This window comes from Ovis canadensis, chromosome 2 (genome assembly GCF_042477335.2).
Source record: "Ovis canadensis isolate MfBH-ARS-UI-01 breed Bighorn chromosome 2, ARS-UI_OviCan_v2, whole genome shotgun sequence".
Lineage (NCBI taxonomy): Eukaryota > Metazoa > Chordata > Mammalia > Artiodactyla > Bovidae > Ovis > Ovis canadensis.
The window spans coordinates 223,540,759-223,559,659 of record NC_091246.1 but is presented as its reverse complement, the minus strand read 5'-3'; the positions used below and the strand labels follow the sequence as shown (position 1 = coordinate 223,559,659).

The 18,901-nt window shown below is 40.0% G+C and overlaps 1 protein-coding gene across 1 annotated transcript in view; it reads right to left on the bottom strand.

Annotated features, from left to right (window-relative positions):
* XRCC5 (X-ray repair cross complementing 5) overlaps nt 1-18,901 on the bottom strand; it is an 85,957-nt gene that overhangs the window by 49,715 nt on the left and 17,341 nt on the right. The window contains exons 9-13 of the mRNA XM_069574508.1: nt 16,474-16,586; nt 12,692-12,754; nt 6,100-6,237; nt 4,921-5,011; nt 763-896 (exon numbers count right to left, since the gene is read on the bottom strand). Coding sequence (XP_069430609.1) covers nt 763-896; nt 4,921-5,011; nt 6,100-6,237; nt 12,692-12,754; nt 16,474-16,586 — 539 coding nt within the window. The remainder of the gene's footprint in view (nt 1-762; nt 897-4,920; nt 5,012-6,099; nt 6,238-12,691; nt 12,755-16,473; nt 16,587-18,901) is intronic.

Genomic DNA, 18,901 nt, shown 5'->3' with positions numbered 1-18,901 from the left:
TCCCTTACCAAGCTCCCAGTTTCCTTTAATCCAGTCTCCATCTTCTAATTCCTTTGGACCAAGATTCAGAAATTAAAATTTTTCTTAAGTTACTATTTAATCAGTTCATACTATAACCTCTCTATCTGACTTCTAACACTTCTGCTCAGTCATGTCCGAGTCTTTGCAACCCCATGGACTGCAGCCTACCAGGTTCCTCCATTCATGGGATTTTCCAGGCAAGAATACTGGAGTGGGTTGCCATTTCCTTCTCCAGGAGATCTTCCCGACCCAGGGATTGAACCCTGGTCTCCCGCACTGTAGGCAGATGCTTTACCATCTGAGCTATCAGGGAAGTCAAGGTTATACACTACACAGTCCCTAAAAACTCCCCTACTATTTGAATATTAAAAAACAAGGAAAAGTCTCATTCACATAAAACACAGGAGGAAACTGTTTATATATATATATACATTTATATGTATATATAAAAGAATCTGCTTTTTATTTTGCCCTCCTAATTAAGACACAAAACCAAAAATCTAGCCTTCTCCCAGAAAAAAATATTTAAGAACATCTGAACTTTACTTCTTTCTTTCTAAAAGTTCAGAAGATTTTTTTAATCACTTTTCAGTAGGAAGAGAAAGGTGTTAAACTTTCATTAAACAGAGCAACTGAGCTCTTGATTTGACTTGAACCAGCCAATTGCCCTAACTTTTCACTCTGCTCTCTTTCATCTGAAAAAAAAAAAAGTCTATGATAGGTTCATCTTTCCTCTCTCACCTGAAACAGTCTCTGGAATTGAGGATTTGGGATTTTGCTGGTTGGAAATAAGTCTTCAATGGTGCCCTCCTCTTCATCTTTCTTCACCAAGCTCATGGAGTCAATCAAAGCATCAACAGCACTCAGCTGTGCCTCTAAGACAAGGACAGACAAAGCAGCAAAAAGAAGCAGTGATTAGTTCCATTAGTCTCCCAAACAAATGCCTTCCATTCACAGATGTTCACAGCGACATTGGCAGGATAGACAGTCCTGGCCCTGCCAAAAGCACTCTCCAGTTATCTAAGTCATTTAACCTAAGCCTGTTTTCTTACTGGCAAAGAGAGCTGGTCTCTTAGGTACTTCCAAGGTCTACCAATTGATGAACTTCTGACAACGGGTTATCTATCAAAAGTGCTCTAGAGGAATGCACCACAGTCAAAGAAAACCCACCTTCCATATGGTAATTCAAAATATTGGCTATTTATGGAAAAAGTGAAGTGTCAGTCACTCAGCTGTGTCTGACTCTTTGAGATCCAATGAGCTGTAGCCCATCAGGCACCTCGGTCCATGGAATTCTCTAGGAAAGAATACTACAGTGCCAGTTCCTTCTCTAGGGGATCGCCGCCACTCAGGGATCGAACTCAGGTCTCCTGCATTGCAGCAAGCCTCTTTACTGTCTGAGCCACCAGGGAAACCCTCGAGTTGACATTAAAAAAACTAGTGACTGGCAAAGGAGAAAAACATTAAAAACATTCCTTTGGTAATGAAACATCAGCTTTATAAGGATTTAACATAACCTGTATTGGAGTATACCAACTTAACAGGAAGACGTCATTGGACCAGAGGGAGGGGATTATTTTACAAGTTCTCAAGGCAGACAGAGTTCTTTCCTCTCACAAATCTCACGGCATTAATCACACAGACCTGCACGCATATCTTTTTTTAATTGAAGTAGAATTGATCTACATTTCATTAGTTCCAGGTGTATAATGAAGTGATTCACTATTTCTGAACATTACAAAATCACCAACATAATAAATCTAGTTACCATCTGTCACCATACAAAGTTATTACAATATGATTGACTATATTCTAGTAGTCATATATGGATGTGAGGGGTGGACCATAAAGAAAGCTGAGCACTGAAGAATTGATGGTTTTGAACTGTGGTGTTGGAGAAGACTCTTGAGAGTCCCTTGGACTGCAAGGAAATCCAAGTGGTCAATCCTAAAGGAAATCAATCCTGATTATTCATTGGAAGAACTGATGCTGAAGCTGAAGCTCCAATACTTTGGCCACCTGATGCAAGGAACTGACTCACTGGAAAAGATCCTGATGTTGGGAAAGACTGAAGGCAGGAGGAAAAGGGGATGACAGAGGACGAGATGGTTGGATTGCAACACCAACTCAATAGACATGAGTTTGAACAAGCTCCAGGAGTTGGTGATGGACAGGGAAACCTGGTGTGCTGCAGTCCGTGGGGTTGCAAAGAGTCAGACACAACTGAGTGACTGAACTGACAGACTGGCTATATTCACAATGTGAGAAGTGTTTTATCCCTGTGACTTATTTTGCAACTAAAAGTCTCTACCTCTGGTCAGTCTCGCCTGTTACACTCATCCTCATATTCTACTTCCCTCTTGCAACCCCAGTGTGCTCTCTGTGTCTATGAGTCTGTTTCTGCTTTGTGTGCTCATCTGTTTTTTAGACTCCACATCTAAGTGAAATCATACTGTATTTCTCTCTCTGTCTGACTTATTTTACCTGGAATAATACTGGGTTGGCCAGTAAGTTTGTTCAGGTTTTTCCATAAAATGTAACCGAAAAACCCACCCAATATACCTTCTAGGTTCATCCATGCTGCAAATGGCAAGATTTAATTCTTTTTTATAGCCGAGTAATACTCCACTCTGTGTGTGTGTGTGTGTGTGTGTGTGTGTGTGTGTGTGTATCACATCTTTGTTCATTCATTTACTGATGGACATTTAAGTTGCTCCCATATCTTGGCTGTAGTAAATAACGTGGCAATGAACACAGGCATACATATATCTTATTTTGAGTTAGTGTTTATGTTTTCTGTGGGAAAATATTAGGAATCAGAAGTGCTGGATAGTATGGTAAAAATTTAATTTTTTGAGAAATTTCCATACTGTTTTCCATAGTAGCTGCACCAATTTACATTCTAACAACAGTGCACTGGGTTTCCCTTTTCTCCATATCCTCAGGAGCATGTTATTTGTTGTCATTTTGATGATAGCTATTCTGACAGATGTGGTTCTAACTTGCACTGCCCTGATGATTAGTGATGTCAAGCATCTTTTCATGTGTCTGCAGGGCATTCATATGTATGTCTTCTTTGGAAAAATGTCCTGCAAACATGTCTTACCCCACTCCAGGCAAATTCTAAGGATCTTTGAGAGCAGAAACATGGTGTTCTCTTCTTTATGTCTGTCAGATACCAGATAGTAAGCAAGTTCTTCCCAGTAAAAATCTACGAGGTCAATAAAAATGGCAGAGCCCAAAGCAACTCTCCCCAAAATGCTTCTACCTAAATTACCACAAGGAACTTTCATTCTGCTGATTCATATGGCAGTTCAGCTGTTAAAAAGCTGAAGTGCTATTTTGGGATCATTCACAGCCACTAGGCAAAAGGCAGAAAAGAGTAAGCAGTTCCTCAGAGTTTATTATACTTCTGTTCTTCACCTTTCAAACATCCCTTTCAGACAGCTACTACAAAAGGAATGAGCATACAGACATTTATCATGAGACATTTCTGTTCCATTTTTTCACTTTCTAATGGAGGTTTCAGGCACCATCTCACACTGACGGCTGCAGGGTCCACCTGGCAATAAGAAGGAGGTGGTAACTGTGTGGGTGAATATTCAGCGATTTCCATCTGCTACTCCAGGCTAGTATCAGGCCAGACCACGCTGGCCTCACACACCCTTACATAAATGTTGACTTGGGAAATATGTCAAACAGCTTTAATGATCTGTTTTTCCAATGGAGCAAATGCAAACAAAAGTGTCAACTCACAGGAAATTAATCAACAGATCGAAAAGTAACGTTTTCGATCCCGAGTGATTTATATCTATTAGGTTATCTCTCAACAAAGTTCTCTTTTTTAAATGTTCTTCTCATTTAAAGTTTGGAATTATCAAGAGGAAAAGACTGAATATTATAGTACACTGGCATCTTCTACACATTCAAGTCCATGCCTGACTCTACATGGTGGATTTGATTCTTGGCTCTTCTCCCACACCCTGCTCCCAACATACAGAGAGCACCCAGTTGTGAACTCACTTCACAGCTCCCTCATCCTACACCAAGGCAGATTTAAAGTTGTCAACTAAAACATCTATTCATCATTCTGTGTTCTTTTTGGTACATTCCCTATTTCAGCCCACTATTATATCTTATGGTAATTGTCTTAAACTGTGAGGTTTACGGAAGACAGGATCTATGTGTGTAAGAATCACTGTATGTAGCATCCTGACATCTGCAGCCAGATGCTTAATAGAGGCCTCTTCTCATTAAGCTCCTGGCAATAAGGAGCAATAGGACGTGGACTGAAAATGTGAACTAGGAAGAAAGGGCAAAGAGAAAAGTATGGTTAAAGTTACATTATATTTTATGTAGGACACCAGTCACAAGTTTGATACTATGTGTCAATTCACTGCACCAAAAGACAAATCCTCTGCTCATAATTAGAGAATGTACATCCATTTCCATTAAACTGCTCCCTAGACACAACCTCTAAGTCAGAAGGCGGATGCTGGAGAATGTTTGGAACAAACCTATCCCTACTATTGGGGAAAAAAATCACCTTCCATCATCACCATATACCACTGTGATTGGAATCCAACTACAGTTGACTCTCGAACAACATGGGTTTGAATTGTTCTGATCCACTCACATGTGGATTACAAGTAAATACGTACATTTCTATACAATCTGAGATTGGTTGAATCCACAGATACAGATCTGTGAATACTGAAGGCCCTGTAAAGTTATACATGGATTTTCAACTTGAGGGGGAGTACCCCAAACCTCTTCAGTGTTCAAAGGTCAACTATAATCCCACCCTGTGAAATCCTAGCCCCCAAACATGACTAAAGACAGGTGGTTTCCCCCAGTCTGTTTAGAGCAAATCAGTGAGCAAAATGGAAATAAACTCACCTGTGGGAGTGCATTTCCTGTTATTTTTCAAGGATGAAAACATGTACTGGCGCAAATCTTCCATGAAAGGCAGCTGTATGTACACTAAACACTAGTGAGAACAGTGGAGATAAAAACAGAGACGACTGAATTAATGCAAAAATTTAAAGCTGATCCCAAATGCTGTGAAAACGGCTCAACAGAAGGATTTAAAGAACCAGAAGGCAAAAGTATAGGACATGGAGAGTGACGTGCTCTGATCTCTGCTATTAGCCGCTGCTGTTGTTCAGTTGCTCAGTTCAGTTGTGTTCGACTCCTTGCGACCCCATAGACTGTAGCCCGCTAGGCTCCTCTGTCCATGGGATTTCCCAGGCAAGAATACTGGAGTGGGTAGCCACTTCCTTCTCCAGGGATCTTCCTGACCCAGGGACTGAATTCATGGCTCCTGCTTGGCAGGTGGATTCTTTACCACTGGGTCACCTGGGGAGCCCTGTGATTAGCTGTATACAACTGCAAGCAGTACAAAAATAGTAAATATAAAAGAAATGCTCAAAGAAAGACTATCAGAAATCTACAAAATGCATGACCAACACAACAAGTGAGAAGGGTCAAGGTGACTGGCAGGCTGGCGTGGAAGTCAGGATGCCTGCCTTCTCTTCCATTTCTGCCACAGTGAGTTCTCTGAGACACAGGAAATGGCAAGGAATCTAGATCTGTATTTTCAACAGGACAACCCTAAAAAACGTAAATTCAGCAGGATCACAAGAAAAGCACACCTTTAGCCTTTATCCATAGTAAAGACTATTGTAAAAAGGGAAGTAATCTGTATCCCCTTGAGGTTCTGAGACGTCAGGAAGGATGAGAATGGAGAGGAAGTCACTGGATTGGGCAAGCGGTAAGTCACAGTCAACCCTTACTAGCTGTTTTATTAGGAAGCTCCTTGTACACTGTCGTGATTTATGTCCTTTCACTGCAACTGAAAGTGTGATTCCCAGACCAGCAGTCTCAGCATTAGGTGGGAGGGGGTGAGAAATGCAGAAATTCAGGCGACCCCCGTCCCCAGAGCTACAGAATCAGAATGTACATTTTCACCAGATCCCCTCAGTACCTCCCATGCACATGAACAGTTGAGAAACACTGTTTAGAACAAAGCAACTGAAGGGAGAAAATTAATATGAATAAAAGACTTGCAGGTTCTACCTCATATGTGTCCTTGATCAAAGGGAAAGCCACGCCAACTTGAGGATTAGTTCTTTGGTCGTAAGCATATCGAACCACGGCCACCATGTCTAATTCATCCAAAGCATGAATCAGGGAGGAGAGGGCAACTGCTGCTGCCTAGTAAGAGAGGTGTCTGTGTTAACATGATGTCCAACATGTGAGGATTTTCACAACACAACCAAATACTTGTAAGATTGCTATCCACTTTCTCCCTGTTTCGGATATTAAATACCCCTCCATCCACTTGAAAGCTACACTGTACACATTTGCATTTGACCACATTTACTGTACCTCTTCAGGAACTTGATTATATTCTCTTTTTCCTTCAACTTTCCTCCTCCTCTGAATTTATACCTAACTCTAAACAAAATTTTTCTTTGCCCCTCTCCACAAATTACTATTTGTAACCCTCTTTTCCTTCATCTTTAAATTTCATGAAATAATCTTGTTTCACCACTTAGAACACAATTATTCTTCAATCTAAACCAGCTACGTAGCCATTTCCTTCCGGAAACTACTCTGAAGTGCCGTGATCTCCAAGTTGCCGAAGTCTTAGTCTCCATTCTGTTTGACCTTTCAGTAGCATCTGGCCATTGCTCTTTCTCTACACTTTCTCCTTCTTTGGCTTCAGAAGCAACACTCTCCACTAGTTTCTACCTTTGTGGACCACTATTCCCCCAGCTCTTCTCGTCTTCCAATCTTGAAATTCTGCTCTTGGCCTTTCTCTCCTCCTTTCACTCCAAAAGAACTCTACTTTGGTGACACTTTCTTTCATCCAGTCCCATGAGTTGCTGAATCAAAAATCTGTATATTCAGCTTTAAAACTCCTAAGACCTAGACTTACACAGTCTACTAGTTGATGGATAACTTGTCCAGTTATACCTCCGGTATTTCAAGCTGTCCATGACCGAAACAGTTTAGTATCCCTCCCCTCTTCTCCACCTGTACTCCCTACTTCTACAAACATCACTTCCAAATGAGAAGCCCTAAAGTTATTGATAAGGCCTCCCTACTGTCCTTCAAGTGTTCATCAAGCTCTACAAATTCGACTTTTATGCCATTTTTCAGATTCTATCCGCCCTGTTCCATCACGGTGTCCCCTGTTCCGAAAGCTATGTCACTCTCTTTTATAAAAACCTCCACAGGCACCTCTTTCTCAGCCTCGGCAGAGCAGATCATTATTCACAGGCAAGTCCTGTGCTTTCCTGCCCCAGTAGCTTTTTCCATGTACAATTTCTCCTCACTGGAATGCTCTCCCCAAATCTCTGGCTCTCAAGCTTTGAACCCATCTTCAAGAACTGGCGAAATGACAAGCTCTCCATTTCAGATCTTCTTTGCTAAGCCCTCCCCCTCTTCTCCCTAACCTCTCAAACACTTTGTATTTTTCTCAGGGGCCAAAGCTAACCTCCATCAAAGTTAGCTATGTATATTCCCATCTCCTCCACAAAATACATGATGATATCAACACCTTGCCATCAAAATCCTCTACAGATGTCATGAAAGAGTGATTACCTTTTCAGTTCAAGGATTATTAACTTAGTGCCTACTCTTGGCTAAGTACTGTCTTCAGTTCAGTCGCTCAGTCATGTCCGACTCTTTATGACCCCATGGACCGCAGCACACTAGGCCTCCCTGTCCATCAACAACTCCTGGAGTTTACCCAAACCCATGTCCATTGAGTCAATGATGCCATCCAACCACCTCATCCTCTGTCCTCCCCTTCTCCTCCTGCCTTCAATCTTTCCCAGCATCAGGCTCTTTTCAAATGAGTCAGCTGTCTGCATCAGGTGGCCAAAGTACTGGAGTTTCAGCTTCAACATCAGCCCTTCCAGTGAACACTCAGGACTGATTTTCTTTAGGATTGACTGGTTGGATCTCCTTGCAGTCCAAGGGACTCTCAAGAGTCTTCTCTAACACCACAGTTCAAAAGCATCAATTCTTTGGCACTCAGCTTTTTTTACAGTCCAACTCTCACATCCATACATGGCTACTGGAAAAACCATAGCCTTGACTAGATGGACCTTTGTTGGCAAAGTAATGTCTCTGCTTTTTAATATGTTGTCTAGGTTGGTCATAACTTTCAAGGAGTAAGCGTCTTTTAATTTCATGGCTGCAATCATCATCTCCAGTGATTCTGGAACCCAAAAAAATAAAGTCTGCCACTGTTTCCAGTTTCCCCATCTATCTGCCATGAAGTGATAGGACTGGATTCCACGATCTTAGTTTTCTGAATATTGAAGTTTAAGCCAACTTTTTAACTCTCCTCTTTCACTTTCATCAAGAGGCTTTTTAGTTCTTCTTCACTTTCTGCCATAAGGGTGGTGTCATCTGCATATCTGAGGTTATTGATATTTCTCCTGGCAATCTTGCTTCCAACTTGTGCTTCCCCCAGCCCAGCGTTTCTCATGATGTACTCTGCACAGAAGTTAAACAAGCAGGATGACAATATACAGCCTTGACATACTCCTTTTCCTATTTGGAACCAGTCTGTTGTTCCACGTTCAGTTCTAACTGTTGCTTCCTGACCTGCATATAGGTTTCTCAAGAGGCAGGTCAGGTGGTCTGGTATTCCCATCTCTCTCAGAATTTTCCACAGTTAATTGTGATCCACACAGTCAAAGGTTTTGGCATAGTCAATAAAGCAGAAATAGATGTTTTTCTGGAACTCTCTTGCTTTTTTGATGATCCAGTGGATGCTGGCAATTTGATCTCTGGTTCCTCTGCCTTTTCTAAAACCAGCTTGAACATCTGGAAGTTTACGGTTCACGTAAAGGTTCAAGCCAGGCTTTGTTGAAGCCTGGCTTGGAGAATTTTGAGCACTACTTTACTAGAGTGTGAGATGAGTGCAACTGTGGTAGTATTAGCATTCTTTGGCATTGCCTTTCGAACCACACAGCGGCTGAGATGCCATCAGCAGGGATGCCGCTGCTACAAGCAGAGGAATTCAAATCCCGCATCTACTGCTTGCTAGGGCCGCCATATTGCCAAGTACTGTCTTAGGCACTCTAAGAAACAAAATGTGTGTCTCTGCTCTCACTGAACTAATTCCCTCTTGACAAGCAGAAACGAGATGTGTACCAAGAACAGAATCTGTATATTCTAACAAGTCCCATACAAGAGACCATATCAGCACAGTGATAAACTAAAGAAGAGATTACTTCCAGTGTATCTGTAAGTTTTTATTTGGGTGTCTTTGATAGAACCAACTTGGATATTTAAAGAAGGAAGGACGGGGTCCCCAGTATCTGCTATAACACAACACTACACTTGTGGGAAGCTCAACTAAAGCTCTATTTCCTTTCCTTTCTCCTCTCCCCTTCTCTTCCACACAGTGAAAACCAGGACCTAAGTGTAGATTCTCTGTAAAAAAAAAATGCTAATAACCGAAGAAAATATTCTTAAAAAGGAATATTCCTAGAATATTTGAGTTGAAAACAAAAGTATTCATCTAGTTTGGCAACCCACATGATGAAGGACTTGCCTTTCCCACATATGACTGATGGAGACTCTGCTTAGAAACTTACAGGAATGGGGACTGGACCATCTCACAAGGAACCAATTCATATGGAGACAGTAATCCTTGTTGATAAAGTAATTCTTCATTGTGAACAAAACCACCATTTGTTGGTTCCAATTTACCCTCCGGCAGGAAGCAGAGTCTAGCTCCTGCTTCATATGATAACCTGCTAAGTATCTGAAGAAGGCTATCACATCTCTCATCCCTCCTACTTGCCTGCTACCTACGCAAGTTTCTCCATGTTATCTTTTACTGAAAATTTCTATATGACAGTTTCTTTCTTCCTCAGCTTATCTCATTAGCTCCAATTAGTTAATATTATTCTTTGAGTACGATATCAGAACTGACATCACAGAGTAGCCCTCTGCCGATAGTAGAAGAATTTTTTTCTTGAGTGACACAAAGTGACCCTGTGATCTACAGGTTCCGTATAAGGCTGGATGTGAACTATACAAGCCACAAGGCTGCCCTGACCTGAGCTAGCAAGTCTAGACAATGACACGTGCTAACATGGCTTTGTGACGTGACTTTTCTTACTCATACCCAGCAATCACACGAAGTGATCAAAATTTTCTTTGGGTAAAAGGACATTAAGCTGGAGTTAAAACTTCGGCAGAAGTCAAAAATGCAGTTGTGTTGACAACATATACTAGAACTGCATGGTTCTCAATAGGATTTGATTCAGGAGAAATCCATGAAGTAGGAGTTTCAAATCTGAGAAGTCACATACACCTACTGTGCATTAACAAATCCAACACTGAGTGGAAGCCAAGCATTTTCTTCTCTTAGTTTTACTATTCTAATGGATACTGGCATATCCATTCACTATCGGCAGCCAGCTACCTTTCAGAGGTGAGGGAAAAAGGAGGACTAGATCCCTACCACCATCACCCAAACAAGCCTTCCGCATCCAGTTTACCAGTTCCAAATATAAACAACTTCTGGAACTTGGAGACCTGTTTAAGTGGTCTGAAACAGACACAGGATGGTAAGCTTCCAGTTAACATCAAAACCTCCAAGGGAGTTCTGACTTGAAGACTGCATAGAAATTATTTGTGGAGAGGGCAGCTGTGCACACAGGATGCAACACGCATGGGTTGTTAGTCAGAAACCAGCCTGAAAATAGAATCTCTTGAGATGCAGGAAGAGAATGAAAAGAAAGGGGCAAAGAGAATAAGACAAGTTTTTCAATGATGGAAGTAGTCCAGTGAATAAGTGGATCTTCAGGATGCTTTGTTGCTGTTGTTTAGTTGCTCAGTTGTATCCGACTCTTTTCAACCCCATGGACTGCAGCATGTCAGGCTTTCCTGTCCTTCACCAACTCCTGGAGCTTGCTCAAACTCATGTCTATTAAATCAGTGATGCCATCCAACCATATCATCCTCTGTCATGCCCTTCTCCTCCTGCCTTCAATCTTTCCCAGCATCAGGGTCTTTTCCCAATGAGTTAATTCTTCACATCAGGTGGCCAAAGTACTGGGGCTTCAGCTTCAACATCAGTCCCTCCAGTGAATATTCAGGATTGATTTTCTTTAGGATTGACTGGTTGGATCTCCTTGCAGTCCAAGGGACTCTCAAGAGTCTTCTCTAACACCACAGTTCAAAAGCATCAATTCTTTGGTGCTCAGCTTTCTTCACAGTCCAACTCTCACATCCATACATGACTACTGGAAAAACCATAGCCTTGACTAGATGGACCTTTGTTGGCAAAGTAACGTCTCTGCTTTTTAATATGCTGTCTACGTTGGTCATAGCTTTTCTTCCAAGGAGCAAGTGTCTTTTAATTTCATGACTGCAGTCACCACCTGCTGTGATTTGGGAGCCCAAGAAAATAAAGTCTGTCACTATTTCCATTGTTTCCCCATCTATTTGCCATGAAGTGATGGGACTGGATGCCATGATTTTAGCTTTTTGAATATTGAGTTTTAAGCCAGCTTTTTCACTCTCCTCTTTCACTTTCATCAAGAAGCCCTTCAGTTCCTTTTTCGCTTTCGCCATAAGGGTGGTATCATCTGCATATCTGATGTTATTATTGATATTTCTCCCTGTAACCTTGATTTCAGCTTGTGCTTCATCCAGTCTGGCATTTCCATGATGTACTCTGCATATAAGTCAAATATGCAGGGTGACAATATACAGCCTTGACGCACTCCTTTCCCAATTTTGACCCAGTCCATTGTTCCATGTCCAGTTCTAACTGTTGCTCCTTGACTTGCATACAGGTTTCTCAGGAGGCAGGTAAGGTGGTGTGGTTTTCCCATGTCTTTAAGGATTTTCCAGTTTGTGGTGAACCACACAATCATAGGCTTTAGCATAGTCAGTAAAGCAGAAATAGATACTTTTCTGGAATTCTGTTGCTTCTTCTATGATCCACTGGATGTGGGCAATTTGATCTCTGCTTCCTCTGCCTTTTCTAAATCCAGCTTGAACATCTGGAAGTTCTCGGTTCATGAACTGCTAAAGCCTAGCTTGAAAAAGTTTGAACATTACTTTGCTAGTAAATGAAATAAGTGGACTTTGGCAGTTTGAACATTCTTGGCATTGCCCTTCTTTGGGGCTGGAATGAAAACTGACCTTTTCCAGTGCTGTGGCCACTGCTGAGTTTTCCAAATTTGCTGGCATATTGAGTGCAGTACTTTAACAGCACCGTCTTTTAGAATTTGAAATAGCTCAGCTGGAATTTCATTACCTCCACTAGCTTTGTTCAGTTCAAGCCAGCACTAAATGTTCTGCTTACGAAAATGAAAATATTAACCTAATGCCACACTTCCTGAACTTGTGACCATGAGATCCCCACATTAAATATATTTGCTCAAACGTTTTTGTTTTTAATATTCACCTGATCTCCAATTGCAGGACTATGGTCTCAGGCCTTGTGCTCATGCTATGACAAATTCATTTATTACTTCTCCATTTTCAAACCTAAAGGTCAGTGAATTTTCCCACTGCTGTTGCAAGAATTAATGTTATTTTAAACTATAAAAGCCCCAAACAACTCGCTTGAAATGATAATTCAATTCTGTGGCCCTGCCTCAAAGACCTACTGTCAACTCACCTCATCATCTTTTGCTGCAAAGACCTTTAGAACTTGATTTCCCATAAAATATTTCATGTGGACCTACACGAGGAAGTGAGGAAAAGAACTGGTTTAGATTCAAAGTAAGGAACATATGAAACCATAATGCCACATGTTATTAAGAAATTCTATTCAAAATGCTCTTGCTGAAAAACATTCACAGGTACTAGAAACAACTTACTACTTGAGGTTCAAATAAATTAAAGACGATAAATGTAAAGTCAGATGAGTAAGATTTAGCATAGATCAGATCATGAAGTCTCATAAGCAAAGTGGTTTGGACTTCATCCTAAGAGCAATGACGAAGCATTGATGAACTGCAGAGAGACTAGAGTACCATTTGTCCTTTAAATTACTTAACTAGCACAGCATCAGAGTCAAAGACAGACTAGAAAATGAATACTCAGAGTCCCTGATATTATAACCACCTGCATCTATCAACCAAGATCAGCATCTCTTTGATCTATGTCATCTTGAGCCCAGAGTTTCTAAGAAGGTGCCATAAGAGAAGTAATGCTCAAATATTTTTTCTGCACTCCCACCTCTAATGCTGAGAAATTGTGAGCGCTTTCACAGTAACAGCAGTTCAAGAAAACTGAGTCTCAAAGGTATGGGGGTGAGGCCCATATAATCCACATACCCTCCATCTTCACATCCATTCCCCATCTGAAAACCATTATTTGAAGAAAGATGTGGATAATTTTATATTTTCAGTCTGCTACATTTGTATAGATTTATTTGCCCTTTTATTAGAATCTGTAATAATTGATTGATTCAAGAACAGTTAATGATACCTTTTCCTAAGGCACCTAAATGACTTCTCAAAGGACAGTCAGACATTTGGGGAATTTCTGGCTTAATTCTTATCCATCCTATAATTAGATACCAAGAACACTGACAACTTGGAAGAAGACAAAGTGAAAAGTCTCTTGAAAATTTAAAAGAGTAATTCACAATTCAAAAAAAAAAAAAACAACAAAAAGTCCAATTTATATAATGAAAAGTTTCACACTAATTCAATCCAGAAATATTAGTGTCCCTCAATTTAAGGGAATCTGGAAAACTATGTGATCTCATTTATTTAAAGCTAATTACTAGTCTGTTAGAAGGTACATACGTACACTTTACCTTAGTTGCTATGGAAAACCCTTCTTGAGACACTGTGTATGCATTTGTTAACACAATACACAAAAGCAAGTATGTAAAAGCTAGACTATGCAAAAATGAGCCTGTCTATTGGTGCACAGATCACAGCTGATTAATGGCATAGCTTTAGAGTCAGAGAGACCTTGTTCAAAACCCATCTCTACCACCTTCTAACTGGGTCACCTTGGGCCTATTATCTAACAGTTCTGAACCTCAATTTCCTAAATATATAAAGTATGTACATGCACCTACCTAAGACCTACCTAAGCCCATCCTAAAGGAAATCAGTCCTGAATATTTACTGGAAGGACTGATACTGAAGCTGAAACTCCAATACTTTTGTCACCTGATGCGAAGAACTGACTCATTTGAAAAGAGCCTGATGCTGGGAAAGATTGAAGGCAGGAGGAGAAGGGGACGACAGAGGATGAGATGGTTGGATGGTATCACCGACTCAATGGACATGAGTTTGAGTAAATGCTGGGAGCTGGTGATGGACAGGGAGGCCTGGTGTGCTGCAGTCCATGGGGTTGCAAAGAGATGGATATGACTGAGCGACTGAACTGAACTGAACTGAAGAGGGTTATAATAAGAATTAAATGGGAATTTACACAAAATGCTTAGTATACTGACTGTAATATTGTAATCACTCAATAAATGGTAGTTATTTTGACTATTTCTATTGTATCTGTCTGATACTGTACTTAAGATAAAAATAACTTAGGAGCTTAACATCAAAAAAAGTTGATTTAGAAAATACTTCATGACTTAAAACTTCAGTTTAAGTGAATAAAAATCTCTTTAAATGGAATATGTACTTTTTCAGCTCACTCTTTCTTGCTTCATCATTTAATTAAATGGGCCTCCACACCTACTGTGGCACAGATGAAGTTTTTTGAGTCCTGAATTACAGTTGTAGCCGTTTTAGACAGGCAATTCTTTTCTGACTATCTGGAATTAGTTCCCAAGAGGCCAGTTTCTACAAACAGGTCTGAATGGAGGCTCTGTTTCACTTGACTCATAAGCACTGACTTTAATAAACATAAATTTTAAGTTTAACCACACCTCCCAAAGTAAATAATTTTAAAGAAAAGTATGTTGATTGTAATTTGTTGGAGACTCTCAACTTAGAAAAAGTATTTAATCTCAATATTAAAACTGTATTGACTTTAAGTAAATATTCTCAATTTTTGGCTTCAGTTCAGTTCAGTTGCTCAGTCGTGTCTGACTCTTTGCAACCCCATGAATAGCAGCACGCCAGGCCTCCCTGTCCATTAGCAACTCCCGGAATTCACTCAGATTCACGTTCATCGAGTCGGTGATGACATCCAGCCATCTCATCCTCTGTCTTCCCCTTCTCCTCCTGCCCCCAATCCCTCCCAGCATCAGAGTCTTTTCCAATGAGTCAACTCTTTGCATGAGGTGGCCAAAGTACTGGAGTTTCAGCTTTAGCATCTTTCCTTCCAAAGAACACCCAGGGCTGATCTCCTTTAGAATGGATTGGTTGGATCTCCTTGCAGTCCAAGTGACTCTCAAGGGTCTTCTCCAACACCACAGTTCAAAAGCATCAGTTCTTTGGCGCTCAGCTTTCTTCACAGTCCAACTCTCACATCCATACACGACCACAGGAAAAACCACAGCCTTGACTGGACAGACCTTTGTTGGCAAAGTAACGTCTCTGCTTTTCAATATGCTATCTAGGTTGGTCCTAACTTTCCTTCCAAGGAGTAAGCATCTTTTAATTTCATGGCTACAGTCACCATCTGCAGTGATTTTGGCTTATGAGTCTAAAAATGCACCTAACAGTTTGAGCATATCATGAAACACATTCTCCCCAACTTCACTGAATTATTCTAACACTGACTTACACGAGGACTACATGCTAGAGCAACATGAAAAAGTTCAGATCTGGTACACTGGATTGTATTTCATTTTAATTCTCACTTGAGTTCTTCTAGAGCCAACAAGAATGTCTTCATCCCTGAAAAGCCTGAAAAGATGCACTTTCTACTTATTCAAGTGCATCTCAAGAACATTTCACTGAAGACCTCTGTGCATCTTTAATGCCTCTCTCCAGGACTGTATATCGTGTCTCACAGCCTTCACTGAGTCACTTCATTTCCCGTTGTGTCTGTTTTTGCATCTCTGCATTGCTGTCTAAAACACAGATGACTTATGAACAAGCTTCACATCTTAGATCTCTGTTAGGCACTGAGAAGGGTGACCGGCATAAACCAATGATATTCAAAGAGATCTATGGTCATTCAAAACCCAACTAGACTTTCATTCCTATAAAACATTCCAGTTTACAATTAGAGAGAGGAATACAACAGCAAAGAATTGGCTGCTGTTTCTTTAAGGCTACCATGAGCTACCACTGACACCAAAGCTAAGAAGTGACTTTTCATTGAGTTTGTTCTTCTGATTTATGCTGACTTCTCCACCTCTTGATTTTCAATCTTCAAAAATCAAAGATAGCAGCACCGCAAACTACATTTAGAAAAATTAAAAGTGAAATAAGTATAACTAAAAGGTCCAATCAAAACCACACCATTTCAAATAATGAGAAAAAAGCGCGTCTGTTTTGTTTACAATTAGTAGAATATGTGCTTTACCTGAGAAGATCTACAAAATCCCAAAACAGAGAAGCACTTCCCCTCCGATCTATACTTCATTTGTTCCTCATCCACTTTAGAGAAAGGAATGATATCACTCCCATAGCGGAACCCTGGAGAAGTAGAGAAGGGCATCTGTTAAGCACATGGGGCCTCATTCTCTACAAGCGGAAATTGGCCCCACACATACATTAACAATATATGCACACTCCAGATCAAGCCTCTATATACTGCTCCCTGGAATCAACTTTCTGTCCCTTGTCATCAATGAGGGAAAATAAGCAGCAGATCCACAAACGTATATAACACAGAGATAATTAAAATCTAAGTACATTTTTTTAAGTAGCATATTCTGCCATCTAGTTACCTTGATGATTATCCAGCCTAGAAGAAAGAATAGCAGCAAAGACAATGTACTAGTTAACAACCAAATATAAACCATGAATGACTATAAAGTATAATCATGATTTAGAAACATAATAACAAGAACACATTTATTCAGAAACCTGGAGATCTACAGAGGAAAACACCCATTGGAAAATTTCAGAACAAAATGTTCCCAAAAATGGATGCTGGAGATATATAAATGCCTAATGGAAGATGCCAAAATTTTTCTATTCAGAAACATTCAATTGATATGCTGGATATTTTTCTGCATTTAAATTTATTTTATTTCTGGGGTAGGATTGTCTACATATATATTTTTTAATTACTTAGGGTATTCATACACATATACATTCATACACATTCATTAGGCTCTTGGCTCCTTAAAAATACTCCAACCCTGTTTCAGGGTCTTTGCTCTATCCAAGGTTGTGCCCTTTCACTATATAGTATTATATGTTTAAAGATAAAGATATAGTAGTATATGTTTAAAGATGTTGAAAGATCATCAAAATCCAAGGAGTCTGACCTTGGGCAGATAAAAAGGAAAAGCACATGCGTGCATCTTCATCTGAGAAAGAAAGAAACGTGTGTGTCTGGGGGCAGATTCTGTGATCCAGTGTTTCTTAGTCCCTCTCACTCTGTTCATGCCATGTATTTGATTAAAAAGAGACATGTTTCTGTATGTCTTAATAAAAGCTAATGATAAAAAAAATTTCCACAAAACATTACGAGGGAAATACATAGCACATAAGAGTGGTACATAATGTTTTTTTCAGACATCTTACTTAAATTGTCTAAGAGTAATTTGAAACTTCTCATTAAAAGTGTCATGTTTTCTGGTTCATCTTTTAAAGGGCAAATCAATTACTGCAACTTTTATATACAGCCAAAAGTAGAGAACAGACTACAAATACGACCACAGTCTTTGCTCGTAAAACTTAATCTCTCTATCTAGAAGAGAGAACTCTTCCTATTAGCAGGTAGAGAGTAGAGGACAGGCAAAGGAAGCATGTGGGTAATTGCAAAAAGCTAAGAGAGAAAACCTATACACCTATACTCTGAATTTAAACCATATTTAACTCTTTCCTCTCCACTGCTCTACCAATGAATTTGCTTTTTGCCTAAGACAAACCAGAGTTGCTTTCTTTGCTTGCATCCAAAAGAATTGGCACCCTCATGTCTAGTCCCTTCTCCTTCCAATTCATCCTATACCCAGATGTCCTATTAATCATCTTAAAACACAACTCTGACATTCTGCTCCTCAAAATTATAAACAGCTTCATGCTGCTCTCAAAATTAAGCATCAACTCTTCAGTGTATCATTCAGAGCCCTTCCTAACTCAGAATAATATGGAGAAACACACTCTTGCAGCCCTGGGTTCAAATCTACTAGCTGTTAACTATGTGATACTACGCATGCTAATGAATGTCTTTCAGCCTCAGTTCTCTTATCTGTAAAATGGGAACAAGAGTGCCTACTTCACTGCTTGCTGTGAAGATTAAAAGAGAAAATGCAGGTTGTCTTTTATATACTGCTCTGACCACGAATCTGTATATGCCCAGTACATCTTACCCAACTACTCAGTATCACTGAGAAGGCCCTCTACTTTTCTGGTCTTATGCCCTTAATTATGTTAATCCTCCTACTATGAGACAGTCGTCATACTAGGATTAAATGACTAGCAAGTAGTGGAGCCAAGATTCTAACCAGTCTGACTCCAAAATTTCTGTTCTTAACCACGCTCTACCAAGGAGCTGAATTAAAGAATTAGTAGAGATTATGGAATGGTAATTACATTCTAAATATAATCCATGAGAACAAAGAAAGGAGGTATAACCACTACCACTTTTAATCACTCTCCTACCCCCTGAAACCCTGCAAAACATATAAATATACACAAACACTGTGATACAATGCCACACAGATAAAAGGAATTTTTTCAAGACTTGCAAATTAAAATTATACTGAGACTATTTACCACATAGTAGTCTGGTGATAAATTTATTATATAAAGACTCTGGCTTCTATCTTAACCATCAT